The sequence below is a fragment of the Ammodytes marinus genome (assembly GCF_949987685.1).
Source record: "Ammodytes marinus genome assembly, chromosome: 9".
NCBI lineage: Eukaryota > Metazoa > Chordata > Actinopteri > Uranoscopiformes > Ammodytidae > Ammodytes > Ammodytes marinus.
This window is the reverse complement of record NC_137213.1, coordinates 23,206,306-23,225,614: the sequence shown is the minus strand read 5'-3', so window position 1 is coordinate 23,225,614 and position 19,309 is coordinate 23,206,306. Positions and strand designations below refer to the sequence as shown.

The window sequence follows — 19,309 nt, the reverse complement described above, 5'->3', positions numbered from 1 at the left end:
ACTATTATGGGACTAAAAACGTTAAATATTTTTATGTTTCACAACTGCGTTGTATTGGTTAAGTATTATAACTAATCATGAATAAATCATTATCAAATGGTAAGTATATAATTTGTTGATGTATCATTTATTAGAAAATTAACATATCTTTTTAAATTATTGTTTGTGTGTGTGCCAGTCTGTAGCTATGTAGTTAGTCCTGAATTGACTATATTATACCTAGTTTATTTATAATATCCTAGGCCTATTTCAGTATACTATATTAATATTTTGTTAGTTGGACTATCAAAATATTACTAAAGAATGTAACTAAAACCAGTAAACAAATGGTTACATAAGGTGTAATTGCTGGCCTATGATTAACACGGTAATAACTTATCCTTTAAATTAAAATGCAGACAAAACAGTGGCGGAAAATAATGAAAAGGGCCAACATGTGTGTTTTTGTGTGTGTGTGTGTGTGTGTGTGTGTGTGTGTGTGTGTGCGCCACTCTGTAGCGTAGAGTTTTCAGAACACCTAACTTTTATCAAATATAACAATATCTCAACAATTAATTTCTTCAAATGATTATTTTGTTGAAAATAACACGATTAACACATTTATATGGATTTTCTGTGAAGGCAACGATAAATACCAGAAACACTACTATTGTTAAGAGAATTTTATGATGATTCTTATTTGAAGTTTGTACTATAGCAACTAAGTAAGTTCATCTATTTATATTCAATAACATTTTTATATCGAAAAATGGACAGTGTGCTTGCTTCATTAATTAACATTCTCAATTTTTTTTAAATGCACCCCAGTTAGCTTAAAGGCTAATTTTCATTGGAGGACCCTTCACCTGTTGTTAAATATGACATCAAGAACAAAAAGATTGAATTGGATTCACACTTTTCCAAACAACACAAACTGAACATTGTGAGAGTGAGAGTAAGTTTTTCACTCTCAGCCACATTGTCAACCTTGTGTAGCTCTATGATCCTCAAAGTCATGAAAATAGCAATAAAAAATTACATGGAAATCTGATAGTTGTTGAGATATTTAGGTATTGCACTTGCAGATATTATACAACTGAAACCAGCTCCAGGGGCGCTGTACTATGGATGACCCTGCGCTCTGACCCCCTCCAAAGTGTGGTAATGTGAGAGGGTATATCTGAAAAGACAAATTTCAATGTAATTATTGAATAATAAAGTAACTTTAAAAAATAGAAGCTCTTCTGACCCATATTGCCTCATATGTTAATAGTTAGCATACACAACACACGCTCTTATCTAACGCATCTTTGTCCCACAACAGAGAATGATAAGCTTAATTGGTTGGTTAACCATTTACATTTTAAAACAAACACATTTCTTGTGCTTCCGCTCTGGAATGCAACCCAATGTCCATTTACAAAAGAGGATGTTTTCAGGTGCAAGAAGGGAACTGTGGTGTTGCATGAGGTTTTCCTTCATCATTTCAGCACATTGTGGTTTTGCAGCCTCCCGGGCCTGTGTGTGCACTCTGCACATGTGTTTTTCTTAGTGCATTTTCTTAAAAAGTCCAGACATTTCCAGTGAAAGTCGAGAACCACCTCCACCTTCCATTATTATTAGAAAACAGTTCCTGTGCTGTTTTAGCACAGCTGGACTATTGTTACAGTGCCATGAGTGGCAGTTACAGATATTGTGGAAATCAGTTAGCTTGCTGTGCTGAGAGTTAACTATTCAACCTAACACAGGATCGCACGCATTATTACCTGTTGCATAATACCAGCCACACAGCATCAGAGTGTCAAGGAACACTGGATTAGTAACGATTCAGAAAAAAGAGACAATTAAAATTGCTGGCAGTTCCCATGGTGACTTTACATCCTTGGCCTACAACTGCACTAAACTACGACAACGACTTTCTGTAAAAAAATGCTGTTGAACTTTAAGAACTCTAAATCCTTGACTGTGAGACCAGCCTGTGTAAGAGAGGACGGACATAAATTTCTATCATGTCCACTGTTTTGTTTGGATAAGAGATATACAGTAGCTTTATGAGGGTAATCTTGGGAACCAGCATTCTAAAAACCTTTGAGGTGTTTTTTTTCTTCTAATAAAGCTGCTTAGAATATATAGTTTTCCTATTGAGTCCAATCAGCCCCTCTTTCGTGTCACTTCCAAAGCTATGATGGAAAGTGACCCAAAATGTTGGGAAAATTCTGCTTTATTATTATAATTATTAAAAACCTGATCTCGGACCACCCAATGACTGGTTTGCACAAAATATACATTAGTAGGCCAACACCAGGCATAAACATGTAATTACTAAGGACACCCAAAAGAGCAATTATAGGGACAGACACCTTACTCGGGCTGTTTTGGGTTAAGAATCAATCATTAAAAGCCATGGTAAATAAATGGGATTGCAAAATCAGCTATCATAAAAATAACAAATACACCTGTTTAAAAAAGCTCTCTAGTAATAAATAATTTACCCCGACCGGCGGCTGTTTTGCACCTGCCCTCCACAAAGGCCCAATCACATGGCTTTTGATTTGTCAACCACGTCTGTATGAACATAACATTGGGTAATATAACAACCAAATCATCAATGTTGTCCCCAGCTGTTGGCGTGTATTTCTGTTAAGTTAAGGCCAATCAACCTTCTTGTTTCTTTGCACTAAATCATTTACCAGAGTTGGCGCCATGGCTTTAGAGGGCTGAGAGGTTTCCAAACCTTGCTTTTAAACTGTATAACACTGCATTATTACTGGGGACTAGAAAAAAAGAGGTCAAATGGTTCCAGACAACTTAACTGGAAAAAAGAAATCTGTGTGTCTGGCTTAGTCAGCACACCGATGACCAAACTAAATAATCCTGCACTCCCTTTCCTTGAGCTGATATTTTCACAGCTGCAGCATGAAGACATGCACTGTGGGTTATGAATCGTTACCAGGCCATGGGCACACTGGTGTTATGTTTGTTCTCGTTTCAAGGTGAGCAGCAGATGGAAGTCGCCGTTCTGTCTGTGACACACTGGGGGTCATTCGAGGTAATCCATGACTGAGATTAATAGACTTGAATAAAACTGAGTGATTCCATCTTTACAGGAACTAAAAAAAGGTGGCGTCAGTGATTCTGGTTGTCAAAAACAGTGAATATCTCCTTATGATCCGCTACCTGTAATTGTGTGTGCACGCTGTAAAAGACGTTAAATAACCCTGTGTTAATACACTGTAAACTGGAATGTTGTTAGTTATGGTGGGCCGGGCCCCCTTACATTCCAGTTTACAGCACCAAGGCTGTGTGTTAACCTTTTATATACTATATCTATGGTATTAACACCTGCTTTTTTTCCCAGTTCACAGGCTACAGTTAGTGGATTGTAGGGAGATAATCACTGATTTTGACAGAAACTGAGGTTTTCAACTAACATTCTCTAAAATTGGCTGACTCCACCTTTAATTAGAGTAGTGAGAAACAGGTAGATATAACTTTCTACCACTGACAGCTTTCATTTTATGGTTTCTGTTTGAGGGCAGTAGACTATAGTTTTAAACAAAGCGTTTCTGCTATAGTAGGCTATACCTTACAATACCTTAGCCAACGTCTTCATTAGAAAAGGCTAAGTGTAAATATTTATGACAAGAAAAACGTCCCCCTTCCAACCTCAAAGATGAGACCAACCGAGCAGGACCGCGAGATCCTGGCGCGAGAACGACACGATGACGAGGCTAGGGAAGTGACGTCCCACCTGCCAGAGCTACGCCTTTTGTATATCTAGTACTAGAAGCAGCATGGTCAAGGGCAGCAGCGGCAGCAGTTGAAAGAGAGCAGATAGATAGCAAAAACTGTGCAGTGGCAAGGAGCGGAACCTCGTGTGAAGGGGCTGTCACAGAAGAAGTCAGTCGGTTTGAAAAGAGATAAGGTGAGCTATAGCTGCAATATTTCAAACAGAGCTGGAGATGCGTAAAACTTACTGTGAATACATTACGTTAACTAAGAGAAAAATACTGCTCTGTGGAAGGACAATAGCGTTCATATATATTTGAAGTTTGTTGATGTCAAATATTTGTCGTGTTCAATATAGGAAGCAAGTTTATTAGGTTAGGCTACTCTTATGAATTAAAGACTACCGGTGTCGTGTCCTTACATGTTCTAGAAAGCATAAAGCAGTGGATAAGGTAGCTTGGCAAGGTAGACTAGACGGCTTCCTCTCCGTTTCATTTTAACTGTGTAATGAATCAGCCTTCGCGGTATTGTCACGTTGCCAGCAGTGCTACAAGGGCGCCATAATGAGGGACGCCGGTAGACACGTTCAGCAGGTCGTGCTGTGCTTAGCTGGGTGACCTGCCCTTTGCTGGTGTTAAATAGAGCTAGCTCCCCTGGGTGACCCCTCCAGCTCAGGGTAAGAGTGTCAATAGGTAGACATGACAGTGGCCCTGTTTACTGACCTTGACTGGCAGCAATAGGCTCCTGCATAGATAAGCTATCTTTATTACAATATTCATAGTTATGGCCTCCTGTCTAGAAGGCTTTTGAATGACCTGAAATACACTTGCTATTTTCCCATTTGGTTGACGCTTAGACACACGATTTGAAGCTCAAAATGCCTCTTTAAAAAAGGCCTTTATTTAAACATATGGTTGTGCAGGGACTAAATGTGATTGTGGATGAGTTGTCATTTTGTATAGGCTACAGTGTGGTGTTGGTCATGACTTGTTGTGCATTAAACACTCATTTCACACTAGCAGCAGGTGAACTTGACAAGCTATCAAGTGTTGGCTGAAGCCTTCTCTATTTCCTAAAAAAGAGAGAAAATAATATTTGCATTTTAAGCCACAGGCGGTTTGAACTTGTTATTTAGCATAGCAGTGTTTAGAGCTGCCCACAGTTTGGGTAATAGATGTATTAGTATTTAGTTCTTTCTATGTTTTTACTGTCCCAAGCTTTGATAAGGTGCCTCTGCCATAAAGACATGTACCAAGAGGTTGCCACCTAGTGGGACCCCTGTGTGTAGGTGAAAGGAACACTACTGCAAAAGTGACCACCAGAACCTACATTATTGTAAAAAACCAAAACTAACTTAATAAATAAAACCCTGCTTAAAGTCGACACAAGGTCATTGTCTCCCCTGCATACAGTTCATCCCTGTTCCTGGCTGCTGGTGGCTATAACTCAGACTGTACTGCTGTTTTGAAGAATCCTTGGTGTTGGCCTCATAATAAAATGGGATTTGGCTGACTCGCAGCTCTACCTAATTTTTTTTCCCATGAGCTTTTCCCCCAGTGTGACTCTCACATGACTTGCCACTCCACAATGACTCCTACGCACTGTGCCCCTCTCCCCCTCTCCTCTCCTCTCCCCCTATCGCTGTTCTCTTCCTTTTCTCACCACCTTTTTCAGTTTCCCACACCTCATTTGTGTCCCATGTCTGCTACGTCTGCAGTACCTCTCATAGTCAGTCTTGGTCGTCAATTATTTTTTGTTCTCTCTGAAAGAGTTTGGTCGCCAGAAATCTGACCAGACCAAACTATGATTTAGAGATTTATTTTAAATTTAATTTTGTTTATGATTGTGCTGTTCACTGGGGATTTTGGTCAGGGAATGTTGAAGATTGAATAAAGAGAACTATTAAATGAATAAAGCATTGGCCCTGTCGGCTGCAGGTTCATATTGGATATGGTCTGCACTGTGCAGCATGCAGGGGTGTACTACTGTATGATGTAGGGGTGTTGTTCAGTAGAAAACTGATTATTAACTGCTGTGATGCATGGCATGCTGTATATAATATCTGTATATCAACATGTAGAACCAATGTGTTGAAGTATAATATTCGTAGCACATTTCTCAAATAATGTAATTGAGACTCATCATCCATTTGGTGTCTAAATATGGTTGCATGTTCACAAAAATGCCAAAAGCAAGCAGTGCCATTGTCTCTGACGGTATTTATCTCACTGTGCATGTTTCCAGTTAAGATTCAACCACTAGTTAAACAGGATTGTTTTTTCCCCACATTACTTGTATTGTATGTGGATGTGTGGCTCCAGGAAAGTCTAGACACTCTTACTGTAACAGGAAGAAGACTATTTCAGTAAGTAGATACTAGATATGTCTCTCCCTAGTACATTTAGTAAAATTCCCATTGTACCTTTTTACATAATGCGAGAACAGGTTTTTCTTGCGTGAGTTGAAGTGCTCCTCTTTGCCAGATTAGTAGCCATTTTGTCCTCCGTGACAACAGCTGAATATACACAAACACAAATGTTATAGTACGAGTCTGACCATTCGCTGATGTCAGCCCTTTAGACAAATAGACAGGAGGTCTTCAAACGTATAATGATAGTAATTATGGTCATGGCAGATGTGTTTAAGGACTAGTAATAATAATACGGTAATGTTGTTGATGGAGTGAAGCGATAATTGGTAAATGATGTCCACGGTTTCGAAATACTTGCACCTAAACAGTTCCTGGTTTTTGAATTCAGTTAATATAGTGAATGTGTGTGATTGATTCAGTCATTGTATAATGAGGGAAGGGAGTTTTTTTTTTCCCACCTCCAACTTCTTTGCCTCCTGTCACCGACCCCCTCAGCTGAGTACAACGTCACAATAGTGCTGTTGTAATGTGAAAAACCAAAGTCTTCTTGCCACAGCTTCAATAACCTACTATTTATGAAGCAATGGTTACTTTTTAGCCAAAGAGATTTGTTGAGTTACTAAGAACATTATTAGGAAACCACAGTTGCCACATGTCAGATTCAGTGCGCTGCAGGTGAACTCCTGTCCAACATTCTCCTTCTGCTAAAGCTGAAGGGACCATGCTGCCCTGGCCTGGCCGGTCCTGTCATTTAGTGTGAATTTCAAACACGTCATGCTTTTCCCAGAAGGGCGTGAACCCACGTTTGCTCGTACTATCTCTTGCACACACGCGTCTAAAGAAACTATTCAATAGAGATACAAGTTGGGCCTCTTGGTTACGGTCCCCTTCAAGGACATGCAGAACATGCTATGACTTTTTATGGACTTTCTAGTGTAGTATTAGGTTGTTAGCTTGTAGTGACTTGTGTGTGTGCATATACTTACGCAATCTAGATTTGTGTTCTGTTTTATATGACCAATATTCATAAGTCTCTGTACTGAAAGAGAGTAGCTAATCTCATTAAAGTATTAAGGCCCGGTATGTTTGGTATGTCAGATTATAGACGTAACTCTGCCCACTTTAGACAGCCATTACCTTTACACAGCAACTAATCCTGATCAGAAACCCATTCTTCACACGTCCATATTTTTGGCAGCTGTTTTCAGGTTGCGCTGCAACTCGCAAACAGTCCTTTGAATAAGCAAAACAGGAGGTTATATATGTTTTGGTTCCTTGGTGACCTTAAGGGCTAATGTGCTGTATTTTTAGTGGGTTTTATCACCCCCCCACCTGCCAGGTTCATTGAAGTCATGGCAGTCGAGGGGCTCTTTGAGGCCAAGCCATGTTCTAAAGTTAGCTGCACTTCATATTGCCTAAAATAGCCAAAGTGTTACGCTATTGTTTGGTCCAGTTCCAAGTCATTATTTGCTTCATTAAAATACACCTAGAGTTCAAGGTTGGGCTTTTTATCTTTGCTGTCTTGGAAGAATGCTGTTGAAATCCAGCGAGGCTATCCTTTGGTGCTGTGAATTAGGGCAGGCCTGCCCGCCAGCCTGCCTGATTGTTTGTGTCCCCTTGGCATTTGCCCACACAAGCTCTCCTCACGCAATGTCCCCTTTGAGATCTCCCTCCAACTTGTAAATTGTCCATGGTGGAAAAAGTCTGCTGTTTGGCTGTACAACCAACATCATAATCACTCCTGCCGATCACCGTTTTTGTCTAATTATTTTCTCTTAATTTTGTTTCATTACTTTAAGGTGTAACCGGATGTGACGGGCAGTTGATAGATACATTGAGCACTTACTGCCCAAATAAAGTAGTGATTTTTTTTCTTCTTTTTTTTTACTTCTTTTTGTTTGAGCCTACTGTCAACAAAGCAATGTTTTGACTGTTTCAGTCAGTCCAAAGTTCGGTCAGTATGGCAATGGTTTAACCCCTGAGGCCATATACTTCTCACATAGCTTGATTGTTAGACTGTTTAGGCTCCATAAGAGCGGGGTTGTTTTGAGATGTTTTCGTCGAAGGTCGTGAGAGCAAAAAACAAACTGCTAGCTCTTCATGGAAATGTATTTTTGTTAAAGGATTACATTTTTTTTAAAATATTGTCATCACCGAAAAGTAACTTGATTGTGTCTAAAAATGAACATGCCATTGGCAACAAGCCATATGGGTCAAACTGGTTAATACTTTATATTTTTCACATACGGTAAGTGTTAACTACTTAACCACTGCCTAATTCTGTGTTAATTACCGCCAATACTAACGTAAAGTCATGTTATATGTATGTAGGCTACCTTAGGTATTGACAAATACAGTGTCAGATTATCGTTAGTTAGTTGGATTCACACAACTAGCCATTGTTAGTCATAGTCCATCCTTAGACAGCATGCAACAAGGGCAGCACAAGGCCATGCAGTGTCCCAGTGTCAAATATCATTGGATCAATAGCAAACTCACTGAGTGGTCAGAAATTCAAAACGTCAACTTTTTTTCTCTCATAACTTTTTTTAATATCAATCTCTAATAGAAAAAAATATAATTTTAATGTGTGTGAGTGTCTAAGAGCAGAGAAGTCTGATATAGAAAATAATAAAACGCTCATTAAAGGTCCACATTAAATTGTGATAATGCATTAAGAGAAACAGGATCCATTTGCCCTTCTATTGTTGGAACACCTTGAGGAGTCACCCTCTCTTTTGTCAGATCACATGTGCGCCTCTTTTTCCACTGATGGTGCATTATAATATATAAGAAAATATACAGAGGACTTACATTTCTGGGCCTGTTCCTCTGTTAAATTGAAACCTTGCTTTGTTTGGCTCATATTTTAAATGGAAGCTGGTGGGATGCTAGTTATTCTGTAATTGTATTCTTCTGGCAATGGAGTTCACATGGAGCCTGTGCTGCTGACCTGTACTGGACACTGGTCTTTTGTGTCTAGAAAACAGTGCTGCCTTTCTCGTCAGCAGCAAAGGAAACCCCATGGATGTTTGAACAAGAGGTGGGAACTGGGAAGTGTTCATTTGTGCACCCCCATTATTCCTAGAAGTGAAACAGTAACCAACTGTACGGAAACCTTAATAGTCCACCTACTACATTATCTTTGTGTCTTACAATCATGCCTGACATTTCACTAATAGACTTGCCTTGTTTGTTTCCTTTTTTTAGATTCGTTGACGGCAGCAATGGACCAGGCAAGGACAACAATATCCAAAATTGTGAGTTTTGTTACTAGTATTACACGCTAAATCCTAAGATGACAACTTTAGCCACGAGGATATGTTATCCTTCCCTCATTACCACCTCTGAAATGAGTGTGATTATACCTGTCCATGTCCCAAAGGTTTTTATTTTCACCTTGGGGAACAGATACATATTACTTTAACTTTCCACACAACCGTGCTGTGCGACTATCAGGCAGAAGAACTTAACACACCATACATTCATCTTAAGTAAAATAAGGGACGTAATCATTTCTTAATCGCTGAAATGGACCAAACCTGTATCACTTTTAAATAGGCAAACACTAACAACTTTATTAAGTGATGTATTAGTAATACAAAATAAAGAACTACCTTTGTCAGGTTGTGAGAATTTCCCTTTTTTAGTTTATTTTTTTGCTGTTTTCTTTTTAGCTCCTTACTTCATCATTCATCGTCCACTTTACCCTCTCAACACTTAGGAAAAGGACCACAGATCATTTGGACTCAAATATGTGCATTATTATCATAGTCGGTTACAAATGGACTTGTCTTATTGTTGGGCTTTTGTATTGGAAACCTGTTTTTTTTTTTCAACGAGTTGCCACTTGTAACCGCATACTCGATGGTTTGGTTTACCAACTTTAACAACATGCATTATTAGCCTACAAACTGCAAGCTATCTCATTATTACACTGTTTCTGAAACTGGAGCACAGTGTTGCTAGAGAGTTTTTTGCAAAGGAATTTGTCAAGGTAAGAAGAATATATTATATGTTCACAGGTATTTATAAATCAAATTCACATTCGCTGTTACTTATCATCCACCCACTGAACTATTAGCTAACCACTGGCCAACCTTTAACTAAGCACAAGGCAGACAATGTAGTTACAAAGAAAAACGACCCAATCTTATGTGCCAATATACATCCACCAATGGCAAACTACTTCCACTCAGACTTTTATCACTCACTCACTCACTCACTCACTCACTCACTCACTCACTCACTCACACTTGTTTGACACTCTATTATTTATGAAAGATATTGGCAATAAATTAATAAAGCCATTAGGTACAACTTGCAACAGTTTATTAATAAAATAGTACTTGTTAAAAAGTGGTAAAACAAAATTGTATTGCTCATATTGCGACATCTTAGGATGAACTCTTATAAATTCAAATCCATAACACCCAATGAAATATTATAGAACACTTTTTATACAGAAAACCTATTGTCACAGATTGCACTTTATGGCCTGCAGTCGGTTCCCTCTATACATCTCTTTGCTAAATAATGATATTTTCTCCTAATAGCTGCGTATCTCTGTCATTCCAGTTCAATGGGGAGCCACACTCCTACACACGTTTCAACTTGACCCAGAACATGGAAGGCGATAACAGCCAGGTGGAGATGAAGCTGGCGTCTGACGTGGATGAGGAGGCTGGGGGTAACGGTGTGGGAGATCACCTCAATCACAACACCAACTCCAACCACAACCGCAAACCCCACGTGGCTCAGAAGCTGGGACGCACCCCCAAGAACCTGTGCTTCATGGCAGCCACCACTCTCCTCATCTTTATCATTGGTAAGATTCTGTTTGCATCATTTTAAAATCCCTTGTTCCTAAAGGATCAATTTGAAGGCCACTTGTTCTTAATCTGTATTAGTGGTGTCACCAGGAGACAATGTCTATCTCAAACTATGCTGATCGTACACAGCTGTTTGCTTTTTTTTAGATACAAGTGCCTGGATGCCACAGAAGGATCTACATATTTAAAATTTAAATATATATATACTAGGTTTTAAATTCCGAGTCTCTGTTCCGAGAAACTTAATTGTCTTGGACAAGAAACTTGTCTTCTCTCCTTGAGGCTCATGTTGATCACCTGATCTGCTTTTTAATATCTGAAAACCATAGCCTCAAGTGTGACTGTGTCCATGAGCAACACAGAGACTAATGCAAGCTAGAAGTCAGGCTCTGGCATGTAATAGTTGATTGAGTTAAATATAAATGACATTTCAAAATGCTGACTTTGTGGTTTAGGCTGTTATTTGATGCCATAGTCCTCTGTGCTTGGACCTGTAACCCTTTTTCTCTCCTTCAGTGCAATTGTCCCCATCTGTCCCTGGTTGTTATTTAAAACCATCACTGCTACTTTCAGGCTACTTGATTGGCTACCTGGTTCACCGGAAGAAGGACTTGGCCCCCAGCTGTCAGGCCTCTGTGCTCTCTCTTGAAGACACAATTCCCCGAGAGACGGGGGCCGCCCCCCTCATGGACTGGGACGATGTCAAAAAGCTCCTTGCTGAAAAAGTCACTGCATCCAACTTTGAAACAGTCTTCCGGTAAATTTCAAACTGTATAATCTCCTTTGATGAAGCACAATTAAACTCTTTCCAAAATGACTTCTCTTTGAAAATGTCTTTTTATTTGTATCGCAATTCAAAGAGATGTATTGTTTCCTCCTATCCTAGGGATTTTTCCAGTGAAACTCATCGGGCTGGTTCTCAAGGTGATGAGGCTCTGGGGAACAGGGTGGTCAGGAAGTTTAAAGAATACGGCATGAAGACCTGGTCCGACGAGCACTTTGTGAAGGTCCAGGACCCCCCAGCTTCTGGCTTCAACCGAATTGTTTTCAAAAATGGGTCTGAGGAGCGTCAGAGAGGATTCGTGTCCTACAGTGCCACTGGAACAGTAACGGTAACCCTGAAGTTCAATTAAGTTTAGAACAGCATTTTGAGAAGAAGTAAAGGAAAAAGCAGTAACGCATTTGTTTCTGGTCCAGGGTGGTGTCTTGTACGCGCATTACGGGCAGGAAGATGACTTCAACTTACTGCAGGACAGGAGCATCAACCTGACTGGCAGAGTCATGCTGATCAGAGCTGGTAGAAACAGCTTTGCTGAGAAGGTGGGTGGTTTTAGTAGGGAATGCAGAGTAACTTTAATATTACTGTAAACTTTCTTCCGTTTACCCTCACACACATTTAAGAACGTGATTTCAAACAAACGTGACCATAGTTCCCGTCCTTGACTTCTTTCCATTGCCCTTTTTGCTCACAGGTAGTCAATGCTGCCAAAATGGGGGCTGCTGCTGTGTTGATCTACCCGGACCCCGCAGATTACAGAATTGGAGACACCACTGAGCTCTTTGGACATGTGAGTTTGGACCATTTCAAAATATATAGGACAGATGTACATCCTTGGTTTGTTCAGTCTAATGATGGTATTAGATACATAGAATAACTTTAAAGGTTGCGTTTTGGACCTATATTGGGTGCATGGAGGAATTTATTGATTGGTGGTTCTAACTTTGTTTGTATTTTGTGCTCAACTAGCATGCATAGGAGCACATTAGTCTATTAATGGTGGCGATAATGCAGCAGGAAATATAGCAAAGCCCCAGCGTAAAAGTAAACAAATTTGACAAGATGTCACTGCTAAATCCTAGCTGCTTGGAAAACTTGGTTCAACTTGTATCTTTCCATCACACCTTCTGTCTCCCAAAGGTCCACATGGGCTCAGGGGATCCCTACACCCCAGGCTTCCCCTCCTTCAACCACACCCAGTTTCCACCCATCCAGTCTTCAGGCCTGCCAAAAATCTTGGCTCAGACCATCACAACAGCTTTGGCCATCAAGATTAAGAAGTAAGATTCAATGAACCATCTGAAACGATAAGAAATGATTAATAAGCATAAAGTGAGAGCCTTATCTATCATCTTGAAACATTCCTCTGTATCTTACCCTACATTAATGTTGTCTACATCCCACAGTCAGCTGGAAGGCCAGGCTGCACCACCGTCATGGAATAGCTACACCAGACTGGGTGACAAGAATGATGTTGCTACTGTGGAGGTCAACAACGTTCTGACTGAGAAGAAGATACATAACGTCTTCGGGCTCATTAAAGGCTTTGTGGATGCAGGTACTATTGTTATTATTGTAGTTTTTTACAACAACTGACCTGATGTGACCAGGGACTTGATGTGCTGAAAAATAAATTCTACGTATTTATGGTCTTTTATTTAAATTGCAGATCGTTATGTGGTTATTGGGGCCCAGAGGGATGCTTGGGGTCCAGGTTTTGCTACTTCGACCGTTGGCACCAGCATCCTTGTTGAGCTGGCACGCTCTATCTCAGACATGGTGAAGAATGGTAAGTCTAAAAGGGCAGCTTATGAGTTGTTACTGTGAACAAACAGTCCACTTAATGTTAGACTTAAAGTCATTTAGCCGCAGAAGAAACGGATCATAAATCAAAATCTGAGCGTTTGTTTTCAGTGACGGCACTTCTCTTTTTGTTAATGTGCCGCTTGTGATCCCCTCCAACAGATGGATTCAAGCCAAGGAGAAGCATTGTGTTTGCCAGCTGGAGTGGTGGAGAATATGGGAGTGTTGGCGCCACCGAGTGGTTGGAGGTGAGAATGGCAATGAATTTAGTTCTAAGGGCATATTACTTGATCTACGGCTTTTATGCAGTCAATTTACTGAACCGTCCTTCATTTTGTTATTAATCTTTCACATATCCAGGGTTATCTGTCTTCTCTGAGCATGAAAGCCTTCTCCTACATCAACCTGGATGGTGTTGTACAAGGTATTTAGCTCAGGCATCCTGCTAATCTCTACATGTGGTTATTCAATATTAACACCTTCCTATACCTACACTATGACATTATGGATTCTGTGATATAAGACTGATTTTAAGTATTCCTTTTCAGGTCGGAATGGATTTAAAGTAGCAGCCAGTCCCTTGCTGAACAGCCTGATCGAGAGCTCTCTGAAGGAGGTAATTCAACCGCCATGTTTAATACAAGCAAACAGTATTGTCATTTGTTATTTTTTACTATTATCAATTTGTTTGTGAATGTTGGAAACATACTGTACATGAATATGTTATTCTCTTCTCCCTTCTCCTTAGGTGAACTCCCTGAACAAGGCTCAGTCTCTCTTTAATCAATTTGCAGGCAACAGCTGGGAATCAAATGTGTAAGTCTGGCCACTCACATTCACAGTGTCTAGTCAGCATTTATACATCACCATGACATCCAAACTTTTCACAACTAGTATCACATCCACGACTGGAATATGTAGAAAAAGCAGCTATTTTGTCCAAATATTTCCCTATGTTGAGAGAAGGCTCATCTACAGCTCCACCCTAAATGTGTTTCCTTTTTTCAGGTTGGAGCCTATGAAGGTTGATAACGCTGCATATCCATTCCTTGCCCTTTCTGGCATTCCCTCGGTCTCGTTTCGATTCGTCCCTACTAATTCAGTAAGTCATTCCACTGTAGTCAAAGTTCAAACCTTTTTGAACTAATATTCATAACCCAGGACACCTTCTACATTGAGCCGTTATATATATGCTCTGATTTTTTTTCCCTCTTAGGAAACCATAGGATACCAGTACTTTGGCACCTCTCTGGACACCCAGGATAAACTGAGCTCTGTGGGCCAGGTTCCTCAGCTGGCGGAAATAGCCACCCGGTTTGCAGGCCACATAGCGCTGAGGCTGGTCCACGATCATCTGCTGCGTATGGACCTGGCCAAGTACGACAACATGCTCCGTAATCAAGTGGGTCTGATCAACAAGAAGGCCGGCGCTGTTCTGAGGGTGAGTCTTCACTTTTTCCCACACAATATGTTAATGCTGAACTAAATAAAACTACATTCATTAAAAAAATATATATACATGTGTATGTATAGATATACACACGCACAAGCATGCACAGGCACACACTATTTCAAGTCCAATACAGTTAGACAACTCCTTTAACCACATTCCCAGTGTTGGAGCATTGGTGAGTCTTCAGTTGTTTTCTTGCTGACACGGATTGAACTCACACCAACAGTTGACTCAGCTGTTAGCGTTGTTGCCTCAGATATGCCATGTCTCTCTGCATGGAGAAAAAATTATCAATAAATTGCGTCACCCAAATGTGCCCAGAAGACTCGCATCCTTTTAGTATTGCTTGTATGCTGAACACTCCAGTAAGTTTCCCCCTGTGGATGCTCTGTGTGCTTCCAGGCGCAGACCAAGCTGTCGCCCAAAGCCCTGACAGTCAAGTGGTTGATCTCGGCCTCTGGCTCGTACAGTCGCGCCTCTCGCCGCCTGTCAGAGGACATCAAGAACAGCAACCTGGACGACATCGAGATGTGCCGCAGCATCAACGACCGCCTCATGACGGTAAGGCTCCTCCTCAACTCGTAACATGCCAGCATTTTGAATATCTTAAATGATCAGTTTATTAGAAATAGGTTTCTTGTGTAAATGCAATATTTTTACAGAAATGTCTGTATTTCTAAAAAATTAATAGAACAAATCATTAATTGAGTGTGTTTTTATGAAAGCGTAGCAAATGTCCTTCTTTGAATCATCTCGTTTTTCCTCCTATGTTTCTGTAGGTGGAAAGGAACTTCCTGTCTCCCTATGCGTCCCCCAGAGAGAACCCTTTCCGTCACATCCTGCTGGGCTCGGGCCCCCACACTCTCTCTGCTCTGTCCAGCCACCTGGAAGCCTTCAGGGCCGACAACCCCGAGGCCGACGCAGACCTCTTCCACAACCAGTTTGCCCTGGCCACCTGGACCATTCAGGGCTGTGCCAACTCACTAGCGGGGGACGTCTGGTCCTTCAATAATCAAATCCCCGAATAATCAAATCTAAAAAAATTATCTCCCCCCCCATGCGTTGGCCCTCTTATCGCAACTGGCAGTTTGAAAACCACTAGGCTGAGACTGTTGATCAAGCATCACAGCCTACTGGACAGATTTGATTTTTTAAATTAACTTAAACTGATTGAGGAAATGATAGAAGTGGAGCCATTTCTAAATGTATACCAACTTCAGTCACCACCTCTGTTCCATTAGTTCCAGTATTTCAGGGATGAGCAGCCTCATTTTCCCTTCTTTCTGAAATTCTCCCTAAGGCCAAACATTGTTGATACTATGTACTTAAACCTTCTGCCTTAAAACAGAACCTCAGAAGGTCACTTATTTTCTCCCCACTTAGAAAAGAAAGTAATATCTTCATCTGGTACTTAATTACCACGTCTTGAATTCTTTGGTGCTAGAAACGACTACCTTCAAATGGCCACGACATGTGGCAGTACTACTCAACTTAGTGTTATGATTCTGATGAGTGAGCTGAATGTACTTTTTCAGCACAGTATTGGGTCAAAAACACAGGACACGCTGTGTTTTTCAAGCTCAGAGATCAATAAAACACAAAGGGCCAGTATGATACAATAAGCTGAGGACTTTCAATTTATTTACCATAATAACAAAAAATCCAAACTGCTGTTATTTCCAATGCTGCTGCAGCCTCGTACTCAAACCCAAGCACGTTTGTGTTGGTAGCTATAATTTCATACTGTGCTGAAATCTGCTACTCAACTCATCAGAGATGCAGAAGTTGCTGAATAGGACAAAAGATTAATTCACAATAACGCAAAAGTTTTGTTGCACAGGGCAATTAGCTGTTACTTGGCACTTCTAATAAAAGTTCTAATTACATGCGACAATTAAAAAGAAAAAAGTCTGAACTTGTTTATGATCTGAGTAGTCCACCTCCTGACATGAGGGCAAATCTCTGTATGCCTTTAAAACAAATCAAGGGAGTAGGTCTCTAACTACGTGGCACTGAAACAGAAACCGTACGTCTATTTATTGTGTTATTTATTTATCAGTGGCAGGGTTCACTATAAATAGTTTTTTTTATCGCCTTTTATAAAAAAAAAAACGATGTATAATTATCGGGAGCAGTGCCTTCCATAATTATGACAGTTATACTGTCGAAATGACAAAAGCAGCATCTGCTAAAAGAAGTGTACATGTTGACCGACGGCCGGTACTGAACGCAGAACCATCGGGCAGTTCTCACAACACTGAGGTCATTTTATTGTTTTCCTACTTAACTGACACTGGATTGGTCTTTCAGGCATGGCCATCTCGCACATCCCACCTGGGGACAGTATTTACTGAACACCTCGGGCCGTCTGTCAGTACCAGCCTTTGGTCCATGTACACCTCTCATCCTGAAAACATTATCGGCAGCAGTGTCTTCCATAATGTGAATATCGAAGAAGGTAGTTTTTGCCTACCAGTGTGTGTCCGTATCGGAGGCAGTGCCCTCCATATTTCACTGTAGGGGTGGATGTTTTTATTATCGGGAACAGTGTTTCCCATAATGTGTATATATTACAGTACATTGCTACACTAAAGCACCTGTTCGCATCTTTAGATCACTTTTATTATGTTTTCCATGCTAATGTACCAATGTAGTTTCCTCGAAGGCCGGTCAGCTTCTGATCCCAGGTCTGAAAGATGGCAATGAGTTTTAACATCAGCTCCCATCGGTTTCCTTTTAGTAAGGTAGAGAAGCTGCCTGTCGTTAAATGATTCTTGGCTGTTTGTCTCTCTTGAATCACATGCTGACTATGTGTCTTTTCTTTGGGTTTCATTTGGAACTGGTATGAAAGGTCTTTTGGTTTTAAAGAAAATGTGTGGTGGTTACAGCAGCGTGGGCCATATCAGCCAATAAAGATCCCCACTCTGCTAAATGGGTTTTGTTTTTGATGATTCAGTCAGTGTGGAAGTACATTGTGCTTTCTATTATGTGTTAATTCATTCTTGTTAAGAGATTTCCTTTGTGCCTTTTTTTTTCTTTTTTTTTCACGACTGCTTTATAGAGCTGAGTTTCTGCATACAACATAAGATGTTTTGGAGGATGTTCATTTGAGTTGTTTTGACATTTGTTTTTCTTTCTAAATGAATGCTAGAATCTAACGTTACTGGTTTTAAGGCCTCTAATGCTAAAACACCTTTTTTTTTAGATAAAAGTTACCAGAAAAATATAAATAGTGAAAAATCAAAATGTAAATGCAAATTAAACAATACACATTGAATGTAACACTAATTGAATTGTTTTCCTCATTTAGCAGATGTGCTAAGTCTGGTCATGCATTGTATTAAACCTATTTTATTATGAAAAAAGACCTGATGTCATGCCTCCAGTAGGCAAACAGGAATTTAATTTTGTGTTAGATCGGTAGCACTTAAAATAAGATAAATTTACCATCCATACATTCCTAGTTGGAGTGAATAAACTCTGGGCTAATTTCAGGCTCGTGCTAGTTTTGGCATCTTGCTGAGAACTTGATTCAAAACAGTCTATTATGAGGAAGCAGAGGTAAGAATTGATCTGGAAAATTGGTCTTCGGTGGGATTTCAAAATTGTGAAAAGGTCGATTTTAAAGAATGCGTTTGAAAATTGTTAAAATAACAATGCTTTCCCTTCTCCACAAACTGTGTACACTTTTGCTTAGCTTTACGTTTTTGTTGCTGCAATAAACAATCACATCTGAAGTGTTGAGTTATGGTATGATTATTATTAGTCCATATGATGTTACTTCCTTGTCGACTTCTTTAAGTTTCAAGTTACGGGGGCCGGCAGAAAAACTTTTTTTCTCCATGTATATTTAAATGTTTACCCTAAAAAAGAAATATTCTTTCAATTTTAATTACTGTATATGCCAAATTTAGGATTTTCTTTTTAACTTCTGATTTGCGGGCTGATAAACTGCACTGCAAAATATTACAGTCAGTGAACAATTGAACAGATCTTTAGGTTTTAGGTTAGCATTTATATATGTGGGGGAAAAAAGGTTTTCCTTCTGGCCCTGTCTTCAACAGTACAAGTCTGACTTCTGCCACAGCAACATCTCATTCCAAACTCCTTATATTATAGTAACTGCACTGATCGCCATCTCCATAAGTAACACACTCACTATATGCATAAGTTGTACTCCATACAACACCACTTCAATAATACTGTTGTTACATCATTTGACCAGATGGTGGAGACAGTGTAAAACTTTACTTATGTCTGTCACCAAACTATGGTATAAAGGGAAGCTTTGAATTGACATAGGAAGGTCCCAAACCTTTTCCTGTCGTTACTCTCAACTGTTTTTTGTGAGGTAATGATTTGAT

The 19,309-nt window shown here is 40.0% G+C and overlaps 1 protein-coding gene across 1 annotated transcript; it reads left to right on the top strand.

Moving 5' to 3' along the window:
- The first annotated feature begins 3,764 nt into the window (after positions 1-3,764).
- Positions 3,765-18,682, top strand: LOC307255553 (transferrin receptor protein 1-like). Its single transcript, XM_080034243.1, has 18 exons — positions 3,765-3,904; positions 9,290-9,339; positions 10,658-10,907; positions 11,485-11,668; positions 11,798-12,023; positions 12,109-12,231; positions 12,384-12,479; positions 12,830-12,969; positions 13,096-13,247; positions 13,359-13,478; positions 13,655-13,740; positions 13,853-13,916; positions 14,041-14,108; positions 14,241-14,308; positions 14,501-14,594; positions 14,709-14,933; positions 15,348-15,506; positions 15,725-18,682. Exons 2-18 carry the CDS (start codon positions 9,307-9,309, stop codon positions 15,971-15,973), a joined length of 2,337 nt encoding a protein of 778 aa, XP_079890369.1. The 5' UTR covers positions 3,765-3,904; positions 9,290-9,306; the 3' UTR covers positions 15,974-18,682.
- Positions 18,683-19,309: the final 627 nt, after the last annotated feature.